The sequence below is a fragment of the Hyalella azteca genome, unplaced genomic scaffold, assembly GCF_000764305.2.
Source record: "Hyalella azteca isolate HAZT.00-mixed unplaced genomic scaffold, Hazt_2.0.2 contig9370, whole genome shotgun sequence".
Classification (NCBI taxonomy): Eukaryota; Metazoa; Arthropoda; class Malacostraca; order Amphipoda; family Hyalellidae; genus Hyalella; species Hyalella azteca.
Genome location: NW_025939444.1, coordinates 15,612 through 37,400, shown reverse-complemented (window position 1 = coordinate 37,400; position 21,789 = coordinate 15,612). Strand labels below are relative to the sequence as shown.

The 21,789-nt window shown below is 35.7% G+C and overlaps 4 protein-coding genes across 7 annotated transcripts in view; 2 read left to right on the top strand and 2 right to left on the bottom strand.

Annotated features, from left to right (window-relative positions):
* The first annotated feature begins 4,573 nt into the window (after positions 1-4,573).
* Positions 4,574-8,455, top strand: LOC108674143. Its single transcript, XM_018162051.2, has 6 exons — positions 4,574-4,810; positions 5,023-5,180; positions 5,764-5,825; positions 6,324-6,530; positions 6,813-6,927; positions 7,104-8,455. The coding sequence occupies exons 1-6, from the start codon at positions 4,609-4,611 to the stop codon at positions 7,185-7,187; spliced, it is 828 nt and encodes a 275-aa protein (XP_018017540.1). The 5' UTR covers positions 4,574-4,608; the 3' UTR covers positions 7,188-8,455.
* Positions 6,975-10,097, bottom strand: LOC108674130 (alpha-(1,3)-fucosyltransferase 10). 2 transcript variants are annotated; one of them, XM_047881993.1, is made up of 3 exons: positions 9,349-10,097; positions 9,052-9,155; positions 6,978-8,775 (listed from the first exon to the last, which is right to left on the bottom strand). In XM_047881993.1, exons 1-3 carry the CDS (start codon positions 9,949-9,951, stop codon positions 8,100-8,102), a joined length of 1,383 nt encoding a protein of 460 aa, XP_047737949.1. In that variant the 5' UTR covers positions 9,952-10,097; the 3' UTR covers positions 6,978-8,099. The 2 variants fall into 2 exon arrangements, with proteins under 2 accessions (XP_018017528.2, XP_047737949.1); XM_018162039.2 differs by lacking the exon at positions 9,349-10,097 and having other exon boundaries at positions 6,975-8,775; positions 9,052-9,170.
* A 112-nt stretch (positions 10,098-10,209) lies between these two features.
* LOC108674141 lies at positions 10,210-20,123 on the top strand. 3 transcript variants are annotated; one of them, XM_018162050.2, is made up of 6 exons: positions 10,210-10,313; positions 10,604-10,737; positions 17,148-17,319; positions 17,791-17,952; positions 18,605-18,726; positions 19,069-20,123. In XM_018162050.2, exons 2-6 carry the CDS (start codon positions 10,699-10,701, stop codon positions 19,612-19,614), a joined length of 1,041 nt encoding a protein of 346 aa, XP_018017539.1. In that variant the 5' UTR covers positions 10,210-10,313; positions 10,604-10,698; the 3' UTR covers positions 19,615-20,123. The 3 variants fall into 3 exon arrangements, with proteins under 3 accessions (XP_018017539.1, XP_047737951.1, XP_047737952.1); XM_047881995.1 differs by lacking the exon at positions 10,210-10,313 and having other exon boundaries at positions 10,474-10,737; XM_047881996.1 differs by lacking the exons at positions 10,210-10,313; positions 19,069-20,123 and having other exon boundaries at positions 10,478-10,737; positions 18,605-18,739.
* Positions 20,124-20,230: 107 nt separating this feature from the next.
* The window catches only part of LOC108674137 (FAU ubiquitin-like and ribosomal protein S30), a 9,488-nt gene continuing 7,929 nt past the window's right edge, over positions 20,231-21,789 (bottom strand). The window contains exons 2-4 of the mRNA XM_018162046.2: positions 21,014-21,133; positions 20,613-20,712; positions 20,231-20,434 (exon numbers count right to left, since the gene is read on the bottom strand). Coding sequence (XP_018017535.1) covers positions 20,253-20,434; positions 20,613-20,712; positions 21,014-21,127 — 396 coding nt within the window. The 5' untranslated portion in view covers positions 21,128-21,133 and the 3' untranslated portion in view covers positions 20,231-20,252. The remainder of the gene's footprint in view (positions 20,435-20,612; positions 20,713-21,013; positions 21,134-21,789) is intronic.

The following is a 21,789-nucleotide window of genomic DNA, read 5'->3' as shown; positions in this document are numbered from 1 at the left end:
AGGAGCTTGGTGCCCCGTCTCTGAACGTCTTCAATGTCAGCCCATAGTCTTGTGAAACAGCTGTCAGGTAGGATGTCCATTTTCAACTATGAGCCTCACGAGGCTCTTTTAAAGCTGAACAAACAAATCTTTTTTGAGGAAGTCAAAATTATGCCAAAATTACAAAGTCCATCTATGTGTTATCCCAAATCTCTAATTTTACCCTGAAACAAGTTGAACATTGAACCTAACATTTGGCTTCACTTAAGTAGCAACTGAACACATGATAATGCAGTCTGACCACTCTGACATGACTGCAGCTATGTAATCTTGGTAACATCTGTAATCTTCAAGGAAACATTTTGCATTGACTTGTTATTACATTTTGCAGGATATTTTGGTGGGAACATTCAAGTAATGTGGATTGGGCTATCATTGTGGAAGTTGAAAATTTTATGAAACGACATGTTTGCAAAGTTGCAAACTGCAATTTTCCAATCTAACAAAAATACATGACATTAGAGCTGCAAGATTTCATGCCTACTGAAATTCTATGATATTAAAACTGGGATATTTAAAAAAATATAACTCAGTACTCACTGCAGTGAGTGACAGAGAGTGCATTTTCTCGTTGACGAAAACTTGAGGTCACGGACAGACAGACAGACGGACGGACGGACATGGCGAGCACAATAGTGCATTTTTTCCATAAATGAGAAAATGCACTAAAAAGTTAGACTTTTCCAGCCCTGGATGTGTGTCGGTGTTTGTCAGAAGACCTATGGGATTTTGCGCTCATAGGTGGATTGTTCCTGAGCGCCCCACTGCTGAGCTTGCGGTGCCTGACTGTGGGCTTCAATTGTGGGGTCAAGTTATTATTTTTATTCTCTTACTCGTGCAGGAAGCCAACATCCCGTGTAAATGATCTCTTGTATTGTACAAGTGTCTTAGTTTCTGTTGCTCTTCACCTGTCCCTCCTTGTCACTTTGTCTCTTTGAGATGCTTACGCTGCTTCTTTCAAGCCAGCTTCAGCAGGCTGGACAATTGAGACCTTCCGCCCCTTGTGATTGATGATTAATCTGAGATTCTGAATAATTGAGATCTTTGCCTTGCTGGGGATGTTATATTTTGACCTCCTGTGCAAAATAGCTTGATAGCTGAAGTGCCAGCAAACCATTATGCTACTAATACCACAGTACATTTTTTTGTTACCTTATTGTTTATTTATCCTCATTTTTTAACAATCCTGATCATAACAGAATATACAATGTACATGTAATATTTTAGCTGTGTGCCTGATGTTCCTTATGAGTGACACATATAGGTATAAGTTATATTATTGAGTATTGACTTCTGGTGATGACATGTTAAATATTGTTATTAATGTTAAATGTTTTAGGACATGTTAAATATTTTTTAATGATGCAATGAAATTTGACAAATGGTATAGATATGGTGCTATTGCATTGCTAATGACACAAAAACCATTAAATAAAATTATTTCTTCATAACTTTGTATTTCAGGCAGTGGAGGGTTAAACATTAAAGGAAATGTAAAACAACATGAGTTTTTTGGATATTGGAACTATTAGCCATGATAGAGAAATGCTACATACTCACACCCAAGCCTGAAGTACATTTACTTTTTGAACCACAACTAGAGCTTTCCTGTTATTTGTGGAGCTGATGATTCCCACTAGATTAGTTATGTTATATCTAATTGTTAATAAAATTGTGTGATCAGATGAAATTCATGGTAGAATTCAAATCTTACAGAATATAATTTAAATGCTCAAAATGTGAAAGCATAAAATATTAAGTATGGAAGCTTTAACTGCATTACTCTTAATATTATTGCATAACTTGTCCCAGGTCATATTGGTCATGCTTGTCTTAGAGTAAGAAATAGTGCTGCTTAACAAGGACCTGTTATTTGCCTCTGACCAGCAAAGTTTTCCTGTGCTGAATCATGCCATAAAGGTACTTTTTCTTCACAATTTACCAGATGAGCAGGTACCTCTGCCGCAGCATGTCTAGCACAGCTCGCCAGGCACCTGAGATTAGTCTGTCTCTGACTTTCAAGCAGACATGGCAATGCTACTTCAGCCTGCCACTGTAGTGCAGCTTAATGTTCAACAGCCTGACTTGCAGAGTTTACACTTCTACCAATTAGATGCCTATATTTTTTTGTCAACAAAGAAAGCATCACAGTTTCATTCTGCTCATTTTTTCTTAATTTTATTTATTTAAGTCTTTAAATTCATGTTAGAATTTAAATAAAAAAAACATCTGAATGATTATAATGGAAAGCTTCTTGATAGAATTAAACTACTTTTTTAGTATAAAATTATATTTCATCAAATGATGTCAGGTACATTACGCAATGCTTTTAACACCCATCACACATTAGTAAATTCCACCTCTATAATACTATGAACACTTACTGCTTGCTAATCAAGGCAAGATAAAAAAGTGAATACTTATTTTAAAATTTTATAGATTGGTTCTAAATTGATCATTTTTTCAAAAGACTAATTTTGGAAACAATATGGTGTCTGTTGCTTTAGAATTAAACTTCCACTTGTTTATTAAAGTAGATATTTAAAAATTTGGTCAATTCTATTCCTAATTTATGGCAATTGCATTAAGGAGAGCGTCTACCCTAAAAAGTAGAAATTTTTGGCTTCTCAGGTTTTTAAGCTCATCTTAAAGCTTACTTTCTGCCGCATCGAACGGTACTAGAACCATCTCTGTACTTGATTTATGCTTTCAGGACAGATCCCAACAGGGGGTAGGGTGGTGGGGTCCCTTCACAAAAGTCTATGGGGATAATTAGCCCCGTGATAGCCATATAAAATGGCTATCACTGGACCTGCAGCTCAGTTATCACTCAGCCATCATGCGGAAAGGTGTTGATGTAGTAGTCCTATGCACCGCTGACTGACTTTGAAGTGAGATAATGCTTACTTCCAGTATCTAAGCTACGTTTACATGCCTTTACATAGCATGCCGCGGTTTTTTGTCTCTACTGAAAAGTTTGAAAACATGAAAACCTCTCTCACAGCAAACCTATCTCCTCCTAGAGTTTTGAAGCTACATCAATGAGACATATACCGTTTGATTTGCAAAGAAAAGATCTACAAACTGGTTGTGGGCTTTTTTCCAAGTTTGTTATAGTTCTGATTTTATTTTGCAATAATATACTTTTAAAAATTACTTTTCAAAGACAACACTTCTAAAGAATCCAGTGTCTCCAATGTTAAAAATGTACAATGAATTTCTCATTTTATTTTTGAATATTAAAAAAATTAATTTTTCAATTTTTTTAAATATAATTTTTTTCGAAATTATTTATTCTGTCAATTGATTCATGCACTGCCTCCGACTTCTCACAAGTGTGCAACAGGTAAAAGTGTGCAAATATCAATTATAAGATTTGTAGCTGACGAAATTATTTTTTCAATTTTTTAGTAATAAAAAAAAATTATTTTTTAAATCATTTATTTTGTCATTGGATTCTTGCATTGTCAAAAACTTTGGGCAAGTGTGCAAAATTTCAGATCGATAGGATAAGTAGAAGTGTGTTAAATTTTGATTATAAGATTTGTAGCAGACAGACAGACAAACAAACAAGAAGTGAAGTTAAAGAGAAGTGTTGTAAAAAGGGGGGAAAGTGGAGGTAAAATAAAAAATTTCTAAGAATTTTGGACAAAATGCTCCCACACCCACAAAAATGAGAAATTAAAAAAAAAACACAACCAGTTTGTAGATATGGTCTTTACACATCGAATGATATGTGTTTCAATGTTGTAGCTTGAAAATCCTAGGAGGAGATAGGTTTTCTAAAGTACCCCATTTTGGCCGTTTCCTAAGAATTCCATGTTTTCTGTCAATTTTTTTCAAAAAATTTACATGAATAAAACTGAGTTTTTTTAAGGTTTACACATGTGTACCAAATTTCAAATTGATCCCTCTGTAAATTACTTAAATAAAATTTAGGGTAGATGCTCCCCTTAACACGTTGACTACGATTGCTTCATTGTGTACTATTATTTCATTTTTTGTACTTTTTTTTAGCGGGGTTGCCAGACAGTCATTTTTTCCGGATAAATTCCGTGATTTAGTTTTTCTCAATTGCGTTGGCCGGCTAAAATTTATAATAGGGGTACTACCTAATTAAGTTTTAAATACTGAAAAAATAAAATAAATTGAATTTTTATAGCGGAACCTACAAATAAACTAGTATATATACATTGAATTATTGCCCTTTCTGCCTTTTTTGTTCTAAGATTTGGCCGATTTTGGGCAACCTGAATTATGTACCACTACCTCCTGGAGAAATACATTTCGTTGTACGCATATGTACCAATACGTAGTCAACGTGTTAAGGATGGCAAATTTGTTGTAATGGAACCATAATGTGATCAATGATACCTTACTTGTAGTAATTACTGCTCAAACTTTTGACATTAGTTATACTTATATCAGTTGACTGTATTGAAGATGTAAATTTTAATGCTTTTAACTTCATGTCATTTTCACTGGTATTTTATTGCTGAACAGACTAATAAGTAATAATTAGATAAATTGTATTCATTTCAGGTTAACTGTTTAATTTATGTTTCTTTTATGACTATTATTTCAGAATTTGAGAATTTAATATATACTCTAGAGACTAACATGTCTGATATAGAAGAAGATCCTGCATCTATTGAAGAGTATAATAACTTTCTGACTTCTTTGCATCGGGTGCGCATGAAAAAGTTGGGACCTGAGAGAATGATAGCTAATCACACAGCGGCTGTAAACCATGCTGCCCCCAGAGTTTATCGTAAGAAAATTTTGCAATGGATTTGAAAACAATTTTATTGTGTGATTGTTTGCTGTTATTTTGTATTGCTCATAAATATTAAAAATTATTTTTCTCACTTGATTTCTATTTTATTGCCAATTTGATTATGATATCAGTTAAGAATTATACATTTAATTTTTCATTGACTTATAATAACCATGGATTTTTTATTAGTATCTCTTTTATTCTAGTGGAAAAAGAAATAAAAGCTGCCTGCAGTTCAGTCCACACACATTCCAAGAAGAACAATACTGAACAATATGAGAAAGGCATCACTGACCTGCAGATGTGTATTAACAATGCAACTGCTGTTCAGACTGCTATCAACAACCTCTACATCAAGGCACAGGTCTGTACTGAAGTATTCACACCAAAGTCTGATATAGTTATACCATTTCCACATGAATTTGCCACTAGTAGTAATTTTAAATTTTATACGAGTCGCCTTGAAAAAAGTAATTGAACTGAAAGAGAAATGCACTTGAGAAAATTGCATTGTCTCCTAATTTTTGTATCATTAATGTTGAGGTAGCTTAATGCCATCTAACATAATTAGTACCATGAGCTTAAATAGGAATATTGTGGATGCAATTTTCTACTGCTGGTTTTAGTGCAATCTTGAAATGCTATAATTTTAAGAACAGCCTTGGAAAGCCTCGTAAACCATTTTGCAAGCTGATATATAGGTATATAAATACAGAATTTCAAAATTGTGATGCTGAAGCTTTAGTTAACTTATTTGTAAGAAGTGTGAACATTGATCAAAGACCAGCATTATTCAACCTATCTAGACAATTTGCAAACTCTATGCAAAAAGGATGTCAGCTGAGCATGATAAAAATACTACTGTGTATTGTCTTCTCATTTTAGTTATTGTAGGCTGTATAGGTACTTTCCTGCTGGTTTTGATATTTCCTTTAATATGTTTCTAGCTCCAAGAAGATGTTGAGAAACATCTTGGTGATTCCAGTGCAATTCTGAGCCCTGAAGTCAAGTGAGTATAAGGTGCTTGACACACATATTTTTTTATCACTTGTTTATATTCGACCAGAGCATACTTCTTCTTACTCAGTTTTATCTCCCTAAATAAAATAATATGTATAAATTTTATATTGTGTCATGCAATGACACGCAGGAAATTTTTTTATCTTTTAATTCATTCATTCAATTTTGCTCTAGTCCTACTTTTAGTTCTACTTTGAACTCGGTAAATTTGAAATAATGGCCGAAATTAGAATTGAATTAAAATATTACACGATGATAGCCAAACTTTCTTTATAAGCACAAACTTCATCTCTCTGTTTGAAAATCTTGTTTGCAAAATGGTTACATATAAAATGTAATTCTTCAATTATTTATATTTATCTCTTAGTAATGAAAAATGTTAATAACTATAATTAAATTTTATTGCTGTACAATTTTTTCTCACTTGATAATACTTATTTCTGGGCTTCCAAATCACAGTGATTCAAAACTGTACTCTTGTGTTCAGGTCACTTCTGAGCAGCAGCCAAGAATGCCTCATCCAGCAGGCAGAGTTACGTGAAGTACTGGACAGTATAGCACAACGCCGCAAAAATATTCTACAGAAGAGAATGCAGGTTGCTGAGCTCTATGAGCACGTCTGTGACTTGTGGCATCAAAAGGAAAGGAGGGACTTTACCAGGCCCCTTAGGACGGACTCAGAAGAACTAGCATCGTCAGTTGAAATTCATATTTAATTAAAGTAGATAATCGTCATATGAATTTTTATCATGTAGACAAACATAAATTAATGAAAGTTCACAGAATTCTGGCTTTTGGTTTTTTGTTTCTTTGCTGAAAGTTTAAAAAAAAATGTGATTCTTTCTTTGTTTAAAATTGTTTCTTTGCTGAAAGTGTAGATATGATCTCACCCAGGCCAACTATTACACTTGGACATGACAATAATTGATGAATTTGGATTCATTTTCAAAAGATTGATGTTCTCCCATTTCTACAGCTTGCGTCAACGCCTAAAAATCAAAGAAGGCAGGGTTGAAATTATGGCGCACTTATGCCAGGTGCTCTTCCCAGCCATCTTCCCTCGTTGGGGCATGAACCCGCGTATAATTGAGGTGAGAGATGCTTAATTATTTTAATCAATTCTCATGATTATAAATTGCAATTTGAATTGTAAAAAAAAACATTTCCTCCGTGCACTAAAACTCACTGTTTTGATCATGATTTTCCTTTCAATAATATGATTTAAACAAACTCGTAGTTGATTAACGCCCTGTAATTGTATGTCTAGGTGTTGGAGGCTTGTGAACTTGTCTGCAGTGGGCAGATGTCTACACTCGACCAGTGCAAGGCCATTGTTGATCGGCTACATTAAAACTCAAACAGGCTTTTGTTTGAGTGTGGAGCACACAAAAACGTGTGTTCTATTTGTTTGAAATTTATACAAAAAAATCAAGGATTTCTAGTAGTTAAGTGTCCTTTTTGTAGAATATTTGGCTCACTTGATCATACTAGGTTTTCTTAGCCAATCAAATTTTGTATTGGGGAATTTGGTCTGCAATACAGAACCAAATTGCATGGCATTATACAGCATGTTGAATTTCTATATTTCTCCATACACGTGTTTATTATGATGCTCCTCTAGATCGGCAAGGAATTATATGGGCATGGTTGTGATGTTCAGCGTTGTTTAATGAATAAATCACTGGGAAGGTATGAATAAAAACACTGTATAGCCGACTCAAAATCGATCACGAATACGTAATGATGGCTTTGAGTGTCTACCACATACATTCAGCATTCGTCTAGTTGTTATCGAAAGTATCTTTAATTCCACTCCAAATGTGTGCTATTATAAAGGTTATGACTAAATAAATTAGAAATATTTATTTTTAAAAACAATCTTTTTTTTATTAACGCATTGAAGTGAAAGAAGTGAGGGGAAATATGACGTCTATAAATCAAATGTCTCTGTGTGAAGACTCGGAATACTCTTACGTGTTGCTTACAGTTACTGTACGGTATCGCAGTGGTTAGCGCCGCTGTGTGCGCAGTAATATCGCCACCGTGATGAGAGCTTGCCGTGAGTTCAAGCCTTGGCAGCTCAGTTCATTTCTCGGTGTCACTGGCGGGCTGTGTTCGCTAAGCATAGCTTGGGTTGATGTCCTTAAACGAACTCAAGGTACTTGTTACCTGGGGGATCTAAATCATAAAGGTCAGGTATTTCAATCATAACGTTATTGTGTTCAACTGAGGAATATATTCATGAATGACTTCGCTTTTTTGTTCAAAGTTCTTCTCGCAGTGAGGGTGGGAATTTCTTGAAGTGGCCTTTCTCAATGAGATAATCTAAAACATCCTGATGATAAGTAGGGGGCGAATATGACCCGGTCTCTAGCAACTTTCTTAGTTTTTGAGCCTCTAGTTTTGCTCTGTGCCACTCTTCCAGCCATGAACTGTACTCGTGAGACTTAACTTTGCTCGTCCTGTTGGTGCCAGCGCCACCTAATGATTGCATGACAGTTACTGGAGCCTTGCAGTTGTAATGTCGAACATCTGCTGTCGTAGGCGAGTCATCCTCGTTGAGTCGGTGCAGGGTGCGGCACACGCTACACTCAAAATTTTCAATAAAGTTAATTTTATCTTCGTCGTTACCTACACCCCATGCACGATTATCCATCGTATATTTTAGAAGTTTATTACTTATTTTTCCGTCCAGTTTATGTTCAAGATGTTTTTCGTACTGTTTGTCATTTTCCAGCAGACTTTTGAGGTGCTGAGCCAGCTCTTCGGGAGAATTGAATTTTCTGATATCGATGATGGAGTTTGTGTTGGGCATCCAGTCCGACACAGTAGGTGAACCCCAGTACAGCGGAACGCTGCCCAAAGTCAAAGGACGCCACAGCTTCTCAGTGATGTAGTCTTCACATGCTGCGTTCTCTATTGCCAATGCGAACTTGTACCTGAAACAAAATTTGTTGTACTAGCAGTTGATACCGAAACAAGCATAGTAGAGACGTTTGATGCAAACGTCTATACAACGTCTAAATATGCAAACGTTTGATTAATATTTATTGTCATGGAAGTCTTTGTTATGGAAGGTAAAAGTAGTGTTATTTTCGTATATTTTCCACGAAAGACTATGCGGTTGATACATGTTGCAACCGTCAAGAAATTAAATGTCATCTCATTTTTGATCGCAGTAACGGATGTTTATATCTAAATCGACGTGTCAGTACCTGGCAACAAGTGACCGCAGATCTGGGTGGTCCATGCCCTCAACTCCGTTCTTAAGATGGCTCGGCAGTTTCTTGTTGTTCAAGCAACGTCCATATGAGTCCACCTGCTCAGCATCAAACTCGAGAAAATACCGATGTCAAAATTTAGGGTTAAATTATCAAGTGCAAATACATTCAAAACAGTATTATTCGTTGGGGAATTATTCAAAAAAGATTCGCTTGACACGAAAATTCCAGCCTAAGAATTAGTACGCAGCCAGGAAACGATCAATGTATCAGATATGAAATTCTAACTACCTTGATGTGCGTGGCAAGTTCACGAACAAACGTGTCTCTATCTGAAGGCGTGTCGCAATCTGACTGGATGTATATCACGGGTGCGAGTCCGTCTTGTAGAAATGAATTTTTGTTGCTTGTGGAAATGAATTCATCCAACCTTGTCAACTGCTTCAAGTCTCTTAAATACTGCAAGGTAATGGGTTCCGTAGAAAATCTGCTGAACGTTGAAGTAAAATTAAACAGATTTAACACTTCTTCGTGACACAGAATTGGATTATTTTTTGGAGATTCTTCGTGAAGCAGTGACCATATTTGACTATTTCTGCTAAAAACTGGGAGGTTTTCAGTCCTAAAATCACTTCCGTAAAATAAAACTGCTGTTTTATTCACGTGTAGGTTAGACAAATAACTTTTATCTGCTGTAAAAAAACATTTAAGTTGCCCGCATGTTTTGTATTCACTGAAAACACCAGTAAACGGAGTCCACCACACAAGCGTTGGATTCAAATTATCCCGCCAGATTAGCTCGCCATTTTGGTCCATTTCTGCTTGAACTTGGACTAACTGCATTACTACAGCAAACAATGGGCATATGAAAAGACAGAGCGCTTTATTGCCCATTGTTATTCTCAATAATCATTCAAACTTTATCTCTTCCAAAATAGAAGGGGTCTGTAGCACAGTTACTTCATATACGGTTTTAATTGACCAAGAAGTTCTAGAGACGCTCTTCAACTAAAGGCAACATATAGACTGGGTAATTTTTTTATCTCGTGTAGGACGAAACGAAATCCTTATATTTTCTTTTTTGTGCTAAAATGTTGGAATGAAGTATCTCACGTGGCTCTCGTCATTAATAGATAATTGTCAACCAAGGCACGACGTTCGAGACAGTCTCAACTTCAACTCGGGCAAATGCTCGTTTCGTATGATTTGAAAAAATATACCAATTTTGTTTTTAAAGTCCGTTATTCCACTCAAAAGTGAGTGAAATGCAATGAGTTTATCCTCAAGTGTTGAAATGAATTGGGCTGATAACTGTTATCTCGTCAGTATATAGATATTAGTATTGTATATTTTCAGAATGACTTGAACTGTTCAAGAGAATAAATTTGAGTACGTATGCTATAATTTTAGGAAATTTTCGTCAAGTTGAAATATAGTGAATATTGTCTAATTTTACTTTACACTGACACGTAAAAAATTTAAACTGTTTTGCTGACGCGCCGCAGTGGATGATAATCTCATCCCGTATCCTTCTTCCCTGAAGTAGACGTGGAATAGCCAGACGATGTGTCGTCCCTTGACCCTAGCTCCCTACTACCTCTTCTAGTGCTGAACTTCAGCTGATGGAAGTATGTCATACAAATGCTTACAAGCCTGTCTGACGTAAAGGCCCATAAAACGGTGAGATATTTTTCTTTTATCTGCTGCTAAAATATAAGTAACAAGCCCATAAAGTATAAAAATGAGTTTTTTAAACTTTATGATGAATTACAAATTGAGCCTTTACCTTAAGCCTTAGGCTTAAGGCTTTAACTTGAGGGCTTCTGGCATAGTGGCAAAGCAGTTTTTAGATTCAGTTCAATGAGTTCATTTTTGACTTCCGCATATCTATGTAGCATAAAGTAAGTTAAGAAATTGTACATTTCCTACCTCTACAAAGTCTCTGAAAAAAATGTGTGAAAAGTGAGATTTTGGAAATGTACTAGCCAGTAGCCACTAGGCCAGGGTAAACGCGGTATATCCCGACATCGTGGGTAATTCCGTCACCTCTCTAGTTTTTCCTTTATATTAAGCTTTGTTTTAGTTCCATGCGTTTGTTGATGGTTGAAATGGTGACGTCATACTCACATACTGCATACATTTGCGCGTCGAACTAATGCCAAAACACTAGGTCTTGGCCATCTAGCGGGAAAATATTGAGATCCAAAGTGAGACAATGCACTCTACCCAGTGAGATCATTGAAAAATGTGTCAAATTTGACAGTTGACCTTGCTCTACCAAACAGTGAATAACTTTGTATAGGAAGAATATTATGGTTTGAGACCTTTAAATACGTCTGTGAACAGTGTGGAATTCTGTATAGTTAATATATTCTCATGTTAATATATGAAAACGTATTGAAAAATCAACCCTACCACCGCGTTACACCACCTCACCGGTATTATTGCAGATTAACTACATCCAAAAAAAAGGGTGTTTTTTTTTTAATTATATGTTTTTTGGGGTGTAGATTACGAATCTGAAATCCATTTTTGGCGGTCGGCATCGGAAAACCGATTTTTTTCGCGACTTACTAATATGGGGGTTACGTAACTTACGTTACCCACTCACCTTTATTTACTAACATGGGGGTTACGTAACTTACGTTACCCACTCACCTTCTTGTGGACTAAAAAGTAGAAAATAAATTATGGTTCGCCCCAAAAAAACGTGGGTCGGGCTGTACGTTCACCATCAAATTTCCAAAATTTAAGTGCTGTGTGCTTTTCGCTTTCATCATAAATCTGCCAGACACACGTTTTTTTGGGGCGAACCATAATTTATTTTCTACTTTTTAGTCCACAAGAAAAAGGTGTTTTTTTAAAAAGTTTTTTAAGTATTTTATTATGTTTTACCTTCCCTACATGGATGTCTACTCTAATCTACCAATCTCAAAAATTATCCACATATACATATAAAAAATCAGTCTTTTGTTTGTATATGAGATTGGTAGATTAAAGTAGATATCCATGTAGGGAAGATGAAACGCAAAAATAACTGTGCAAAAATAACTGTAAGCAAACTGATACATGAAATAAAATGCTTAAAAAAAAACTTTTTAAAAAAACACGTTTTTCTTGTGGACTAAAAAGTAGAAATAAATTGTGGCTCGCCCCAAAAAACGTGTGTCGGGCAGATTTATGATTAAAACGAAAAGCACACAACACACGAATTTTGGAAATTTGATGGTGAACGTACAGCCCGACCCACGTTTTTTGGGGCGAGCCATAATTTATTTTCTACTTTTTAGTCCACAAGAAAAACGTGGTTTTTTTAAAAGTTTTTTTTTAAAGTATTTTATGTATGAAAATGCTGGTATGGTATCCATGATACTTTACTGGTTTATTTATGGGACTCAAAAATGAACTTGAGCACGGGTCTAAAAAACTCATTGCTTTGCCACTATGAATTCATACAGTTTTATACTTTTATTGAAAGCTACCAGTCTACTTGTAATTACCAACTTACCAATCATAATTATCATGGTATCATAAGGATGGCAAATCACTCTGATTTGCCATCCCTGCATCTCTGGGCCCAGCGCCATAGCATATTTTTTTTAACTCTGTGGCTCCAATAGAAATGGTCTATTTCATTATGAAGGTTGAACTTATTGAAGTACTAATTTCAAGGTAGCAGCTAATTTATAGTTATTAGGTAACATTTAATAATCATAACTTTTATCATAATCATATCATATAGTGATATTAGGGCTAAATAATAAGCCTGGTGTTCTTATATTCTTGTCCTTTTTGTGACTTGTTATGATGAGGCCAAAGTTCAGGAGTAGAAAACTTTTAACATCAAAGTTGCTGGAGTAGTCAAAGCACTTCTATGTTGCTGTCCATCAATTCCAATAGAGATTAGAATTTACAAACAATGTAGGGCTTCACAGAAATAGTAGAAGTTTAGTGAAACAGCTATATAATTATTATGTCGACATTGAATGGTGCAATGAAAGTTTTGATGTGACTTCTCACCAGTCACCACTACTGTAAGATTTTTATTGAAAAGTGGCAGCAATCAGCTAGTTTTTACCACGTTTTTCTTGACTTCGTTTCGTGTCCGTCTGTGATGATCAAATCTTGCGATTTACCGGTCCAGACACCTACTGTGTGTTCACTCACAGCTGATGCTGTGCATCTTGTTGAACACTACTTACTGTACTGTGTGCCGTCAGCATATAGTATTATCTGTGTATTGCCTTCAGCATATAGTGTTGTCTGTGTATTGCCTTCAGCATATAGTGTCATTTGCGTGTTGCCTTCAGCATATTGTGTCCTAAGCTTATTGTGCCTTCAGCATATTGTTTATTTATAAAGTTACGTATATTTTCAGTTCCGTGTTTGTATATTTTCAGTTCCGCCTATTATTCGTAGTTATCTGTTCATGTTATAAACTGTTAATTAGTTGAAGTGTTCTGTTACCTAGTCATTATTGTTGTAGTTGTCTCTGGTTAATAGATACTTGTTTATTTGGCTTTCATTTTTCCTTTGTTGAGGTTCGGCGGTAGTCGTGGGCTCAAATTTATCGAATCCATTTGGAGTCGTCCTGATTTGAACTTTACATGACGTTCTTCTAAAATAAATTTCTAGATTTTTACTTTGACAAAATTTCAATATAAAGGAAAGTCATAGATTATTGATGGATAATTAAATACATATCAAGTATTATAAGTTTTCTGTCTCATGTCCCTTGACAAAATGTATCTGCGCGCTGCACGGACGTTTGCGTGCGCAAGCTGGGATGGCCAGAAATTGCGCCGACTGTGCGCAGCAATGGCTTAAAAAAGTCCTAATGCATGGGAAAATTCCCCCAAAAACATACATCATCCTGAGTGTGGGTCCTGTACTCCTGTTAGCTTGCAGGTACAGAAAAGTGCTATACGGCTGCTGATATGAAGCTTGCACCTTGCAGTGAACAAGGTCATTGTAAAAGCTCAATGGCATTTACATGGATACGGTAATAGCACATCAATAAAAGAAAAACCAGTAAAAATCACAGAAAAGGTCATTTATTCTACATCTACATCGTCTACAATTCTACAAAGGAAAAGGAGAATTTCAGATTACTGTTAGTAATAAATGAGTACACTCTCCATGAATCAAATGTTTCAAAATTAAGTTTTATTTCAAGTTTCCCAGATTACCCTGTCCCAGGAATAATTTGAGATGCTTTTATTTTGCATCTGGTACCTCACGAATAGCATATGGAATTTTTTTAAGGTGCCATGTAATAGCCCTTGCAAAGAGCTATAAAATGAGCCCAAACTTGTTTTATGAAATGTTTCATGGTAAAAAGTTATTAACAAAAAACTCTCAAGACCATCCCTTATTACCCTGTTTGACGGTACTTTAGTGGTCTAATTATAGGACTCAAAAATAAACTTGAGGGAGTGTCTAAAAAATTCTTTGCTCTGCCGCTATCATAACTATGTATCCATGATACTTTGCTGGTCTACTTGAACTTAAATAGCATTATAGGACTTAAAATTGAACTTGACAACTAGTCTAAAAAGTTCTCTGCTGTGCCACTATGGCCTGGCCAGCTTTGCCTTTAGTATTTAGGTCACTGCCCACTGTCCTGTGGCTCAGTGGCTGAAGTCTGAAGAATAAAAGTAAATTTTGAATTAAAAATTTTACTTAAATATTGTGGCTTAAAACAACAAAATCATATATTTTATGTAAATTTGGAATTCTGTGGCTTGATGTGTGGCTTAATTAATCATGAAATTCTGTGGCTCTATTAATCAAGCTGTCACATGGTGACAACCCTCAGATTTTTTAGAATCAGTTCATTTTTAATTTCCTTATTTACTTGAGATTTCAACTAATTTTTTATTACCAGGTTTTTCTTAGCTCGCTTTCGTGTCCGTCTGTGATGATCAAATCTTGCGATCAATATTTCACCAACTTTCCCGCTAGCTAGCGCTCTGAAACTTTTAGGGAAGCTCAGCTCCCGATGACAATACAATAATCAATAATTTGTTGCACGTTTCCAGGCGTATTTATTCATGAAATGCATGGAATTTATTCAATGTACCCCCTCAAATAAAATTTTCTACAGAACTTCGAAAAGAATTTTCTTTCGTGCATTTGCGTGGCCAACTGAAATAAAAGGAATATTGTGTAGGACTAAAAAGGAGAAAATAAAATACTTAAAAAAAACCTTTTTCAAAAACCACATTTTTCTTGTGGACAAAAAGTAGAAAATAAATTATGGCTCGCTTAAAAAACGTGGGTCGGGCAGATTAATGATTAAAGCGAAAAGCACACAACATACGAATTTTGGAAATTTGATGGTGAACGTACAGCCCGACCCACGTTTTTTTCTTCTCACCAGTCACCACTACTGTAAGATTTTTATTGAAAAGTGGCAGCAATCAGCTAGTTTTTACCACGTTTTTCTTGACTTTGTTTCGTGTCCATCTGTCATCAAAAATTCAAACCTTAATTTAGAGCACTTCTAAACATCCTAGTAAGTTGAAATTTGGCATGCATGCTTATGCTGCCTAACAATTCAAGATTTGATCATCATAAATAATAATTAAAAAAAATGTTTTTTTAATTTTTAAAAATAAAAAAAAATTAAAATTCACGGTTTGGAATTAAGTTTTTTCTCGAGCATCCACACTTGCCAACCCTGGAAATTGATTTGAATTGCTAAAATTGCTAACTAAAAAGTAGTAAATAAATAAATATAAAAAATATTTTTGAAAACCACATTTTTCTGGTTTTTACAAAACTAAAAATAGTGAAATAAAACAAAATAAAATTTTTAAAAACCACATTTTCTTAACAGATATAAAAACATTTACTCTTACAGAACATTACATAACATTTTACATAACTTAAATGTTATGTAAGAGTGAATGTTTTTCTTTTTTGTCTGTTAAGAAAACGTGGTTTTTAAGTTTTTTTATTTGTTTTATTTAAACTCTTCCTCAAGTTCAATTTTTAGTTTGATAAGTAGTCCAGCGAAGTATCAAGGATACCAGCATTATCATACATAAGAAATTGGTTGAAATCTGGACTAAATGAAAAAATTAGGAGTGAACTGATTCTTAAAAATCATTGGTTTGCCACTATAGTGGCAAGTTGAGTGCAGTTTTCTGAGTGGCAAATCCTGTGTTGAAAGTATTTTTTACTAGAATATTTGGCTTCAAAATTACATAATTTCCATGCATGGGAAATCTCAAGGCTTCAAATTCATGTAACTTGAATTAATTTCAAATTAAATAACTTGTAATTATGCTAGAAATTGAATTGGAACTTTTGCTGTTCAGTAATATGTATATGCATTCATAATTTTGATACTAAAAATCTTTTTCATTAGTCATGTAGAGAGCATTATAACATGCTTACTTTTTTAGATTGAAATAAAAATTTTGTTGTTGTAATTTCTCTATTCCAGTTCATGATCTTCATATTGGCTTCCATGGCTTTAAAAATGGAATAGAGACTTAGAAACTCATGACTTTGAAAATCCAGTCATAGTTTTGAGGATAGATTTTTTGTATGCCTATGCATATCATACTTCTGACCATTATTTTGCATTTTACTCATAAATGCATAATGACCTATTCAACATCTTAGAATAAATTTCTTTAAGAAAATATAACTCAGTACTCACTGCAGTGAGTGACAGAGCGCGCGTTTTCTTGCTGACAAAAACGTGAAGTCATGGACAGACAGACTGAAATGACTAGCACAATGGGGCATTTTTTCCATAAATGAGAAAATGTGCCAAAAAGGAATTACAAGTGATTTTTGCTGGTTAACATGCCAAGTTTAATTGAAAACAGCATGATTGAATAATTTAAAAATGCGCCAAAAAGGAATTACAAGTGATTTTTGCTGGTTAACATGCCAAGTTTCATTGAAAACAGCATGATTGAATAATTTAATGGTTATTTAAAGCAGCTCAGAGAGTTAAAAATATTTGAGGGTGATGAATTGACAACAGATTTAACTGGTGTGGCTTTATAGTTTGTTATGAACATAGCTTGTTTAGTTCTTCACTCTTATGAATTGCAATTTATTCCTTACAGGTGCAGAGGCTGCTTGCATATTTCAGAATGGACTTGCTGCTTCCAGTGTTTCAGCTTCTCTATTTTGTTGCTCACTTTCTTGTGAGTGTTCTGCAAGCTGTGTATGGAACCTATATGGATGTACTACAAATCACCCATTTCTTATACCAGAAGCTCACCCATACTGTACATGGTGAGTAAATAGTCTTCAATCACTTGTAAGGTTTCAGTCACTTTCACCTGAAACACATGAGAATTCTTCATGGGCATAATGCAATTAACAGCTTCAAATTGAAAACATTCATTCAGCCCTTTAATTTTGTCTCTTGACTTGATATTGAGTCCCTACAAAGTTAGAACCAGTTCTGAAAATGTCCCAAGAATATTAAGTGAATTTGCATGAATTTATATTTTTAGGATTTGTATGAATTATTAACAGCTTCAAATATGAATTGAAAAAATATGAATTATTTAAATTTGAAACTAATCTGCTCTATTTTTGTATCTTATGATGTGGGAGCCTAATTGAAATAAATGAAGGTTTTTCAAAGTGATCTCAAATGAGAGTTAATCTATGCTTAATCCTGTAGTTTTGAGCCTCTAATTGTACATTTTTACTGTAACTCACAGAAGATTAAATTTTTCTTAAATGCAACATTTTCAGCACAAGAACAATATAATGAGGGAAAAGGCAAACTACCAGAACACCCGGCAGTGGTTTTCCTTCCTGGTCATTATTTGGCAGCACAACTGCCACAGCTTGTCAGTCTAATGACTGCCTTTGTTAAAGCTGGGGCTAAACAGATAACTCTTTACGATCCAGCTGGTAAGATCTGCTATGATTAAATATCCATATTCCGGTGTTTATAAGGTGCCAAATTACCATATTTAATTGATTTACACATTTTTTATGAGGATGCATTGGGATATTGGGCAGGGTGGCCCAGTGGTTAAAGTTCAGAGTACTAAGATTGGCGCAGAGAGGCGCGGGTTCGATCCCAGCTCTGTGCGCCAGTTTCTGGTCAGAATCGGCGAGGAGGCCGGGCGGTTAAGCACAGCTGAATTGTAGCAGTGAGTTGCGAGTTCGAGACCTCAAAATGCTGTGAATGTTCTGCGATGTTAAGAATCGGCGACAGGCCTACGGCCTAATAAACGCCGAAACCGCTATTATTATTATTATTAGCTTTTGCTTCTTAATCTATTATAGTGTTGTAAGCCTACTCTCAGTGAATCTGGAGTAAATTGAAGAATGGCACCTTCAATACCTAACAATTGAATGATTATTCACTAAATTATGCATAATTTCATTGTATTTTATTTATCCTTTAATATCCTGTGAGTTTTATTCCAGTAACCAAACAAACTTCTTCTGACGTTTTCTGTTCCCATCCTACAATGCAGTACCAAACATATATACTTGAGGAAACAAGCCTAATATCATTTATTAATGACAAATTTACCAAAAATTTCATTTTCAGGAAAAATTGAAGAACAGCAAGATGAACTTTTACTGTGCCTGACGCGGAGCTTGCCCGGCAGCTTATTTCTTCTCCTCCAGCATCCATTAGAGCAAATAAATGAAGAACCCCAAAAAGAACAGGTATTTTAATATCCTCAGCAACTCTTAACTTGTATTGACTGCATTTAACAGGAATCATCGGGCTTATCCTCTAGTAATACCGAAAAACTGTTTATATTTTATTTCCTACTCTTAGCTTTGAACGAAGAACACTATACACATTTTTCAACAAATTGCTCTGATAGAAAATGAACATCACTCAAATTTATCCGTGAATTATGCTCACACTTGAAGCAACATGTAAATACCGATTCTCATTATTTATTTTTTTTTTCATCGGGTGTTCAGCACAGAGCGAACGCATTACTAGATAATCAAAAATTATTTCTTGGTTATGGAAGTTTTAATCTTCTACACTTACAGGCCCATGCCCGGTCTTTGGTGAAAGGAGCAACAGCCCAGACGCCTGTAGTATACGTGAGCATCGTCAACTGTGACAGCGGCGTGCGACATCTATTGAACTGCGTCAGAAAATTGGCTCGTCAGCCCCACAGCTCCCTGACGAATCTTAGTCCGCATGACTTAGACTCAGTTTTGGCTGTCAGACAAGTGTCTAATATTGAGTGTCATGACGAAATGAGTAACTATTGCAGTGAAGAAACTAGTAGACTGGTATCAAATCCTTCATGTAACGAAAGATATCTAAAGAACCCTAGACGTTGCGCTCAGAGTGCAGTTTCATGTTCTTTTGTTGAACAAAAATCGTTATCATGCATGCATTTAGTGAGACAACAAGACCCAGACATGATGATTGTAATTGGAGACTACATGAGCAGTGGCGGGTTTCCTCCTTGGGGATTACGGCTTACAGAATTCGCACAAACGTCAAGCCTGGGACGCATAGATTCTGCCGAGCTTCAGAATTTATTTCGTTCATATGCTGGAATAGAAAAGCGGTTTGGCAGGTAACTTCCTCTCGGATATTAAATGTCATGGTTGAATGTACAACTCTTTGCCTCGTTTGTTTTTATGTTGCGTTTGATTTGATAACAGCGTCAATATTGGTTGAAGATTTTTTGGCTAGAAATCAAATTTAAATATTGGCTCACAACGGTTCAAAAAATTAATGTGCAATTTCCTTGCTCCTTCTCTGCACCACCACTGCAAAACTCTTGAATTTTCAAATAATTTTGACGTAAGGCTGGAAATTTATTGCGTGTACTAGCTTCTTATGTTAATTTTCACTCGTTTCGTTACAACGAAAAACATCCCAACATCCGCCGATGTACTATTTGATATCGACGGCATGAGGAAAATCTCACGGAAAATTCGTTTGAACGTGAATCGTGTGCAATAAGTCACGGGCCTATAGGTAGATAAAAACTTCGTAATTCTCAGTGAGTGATGCTGCTACTTACATTCCTTAGAATCGTTGTAAGTTGAAGAATACTTTCCAATAATAAAAATATACAGATTGACTTTCTCCTTGATACCTACGTGTGGAACTCAGCACCTGCACAATAGATGACAGCTTTTTCGTGCTGTCAACTCACGATTTCACGAAAATGAAATTGATACAAAAAAATCCTCAGCATCTGTTTATTAACTTAGGAGTTGCTGTTGGGGCCTCGTTTCTTGCCGAAGCTCTGTACGACAGTAACGAAGCGGCGGTTATATTGGATACGTCGCTTGGCACGGCCGGTCTTGCTCTTCTTCTTTTCCTTCTTGTCCACCTTGGGAGTCTGACCTTTGACTTTACCAGCACGTGACAGCGAACCGTGCACCTTGCCTGTCGAGAATAACCCACTAGTGACACAGCTCCTTATGCCATATGTATGAAGGATCTTCAAACAAGAGCAAATCACTACATAGAAAAATACATTTTCTTGAATATTCAAGGACAGCAAATATAATAGGCCTATTATAAAGCTGATATTTCTCACAGGGCTCTGTTATGACAAGCTTACCTCCAAGAAGAGCAACATTGCAGTCTAGGGTGTCAGTAGTGAGGAAACTGACGGGCATGGCCTCATCCTCTAGGGGAGCACCATGAGCAAAGAGGCGGATCTGAAGAAAAGTCACATTTGAGCACAAAGCATTGGTCCCATCAAAATAGATGAAATTAAGAAAACAATATGGTATACGATACACTTGTCCTGAATAGATGATAAATTAAATAAATCAGAACAAATTTGGGGCGAGATTATACTCACTAATTACTTCAAGTAATTTACAAAATGGAATAGATAATTGATCTGCCATGTAGGAGGCAATGCACGACAGAATAATCAGAACAAAATTGGGACTGCAATTAGCAATATTTATTGTTTTTCTAAGCAAATAATAAATGCACTGGGTGAATAATTACCTCCTCCTGGTCAGCTCCTTCAACATCGCTGAGGAAGGTCTTGACATCAGCAAGGATGGCTCCCTCAGGGGCGTTGTACACATGCAGGGAAGTGCCTCGAAGGAAAAGCTGCATCTTGAACTGCAAACAAATGTAGAAGTTAGTGAACAGTATAAAATGCATGATATTTCCGAACTTAAGCTCAGAGTATCATAATCGGTCTCAAGCAACATGCAGAAAATGCTTGGTTGCACTATTTAATTGCAATACAGTTACGAGTTAATTGTGTACAGTTACATTAATTTATTTCAATCCCTCAGGGAGATAAACTATTGAGGTGTTGTGAGAGCTAATCCCCTAATTCATTCCTTCAATTTTTACCTTGCTTTACTGCTTGCTTCTGGCCATTTGTTTCCCCAAGCACAGAATTCAGCAGCTATGGACCCAATGCAATCAGCAGTATCAAATCCAAGTAATGATTTGCTTGCTACAACTCCTACTTATGAATTTGATTCAAGCTGCAAAGTGCTGCATGTAGTAATTGACAAATGTGAAGGAGGAGAATGTGTGACTACTTTGGCAGGCTGACTTTGGCAACAGGTATTACACCCAGAGGTGGGCAGTAGCGCGCTACATGTAGCGGCCGCTACTAGCGGCCGCTACATTTTCAGTAGCGGTAGCGGCTCTACATTTAAGGCAATGTAGCGGTAGCGGTAGCGCCCGCTACATATTTAAGTAGCGATACGAGGTTTTGCCGCTACAGCGCTACCGCTACATTTATAGATAAAGCCTTTAGA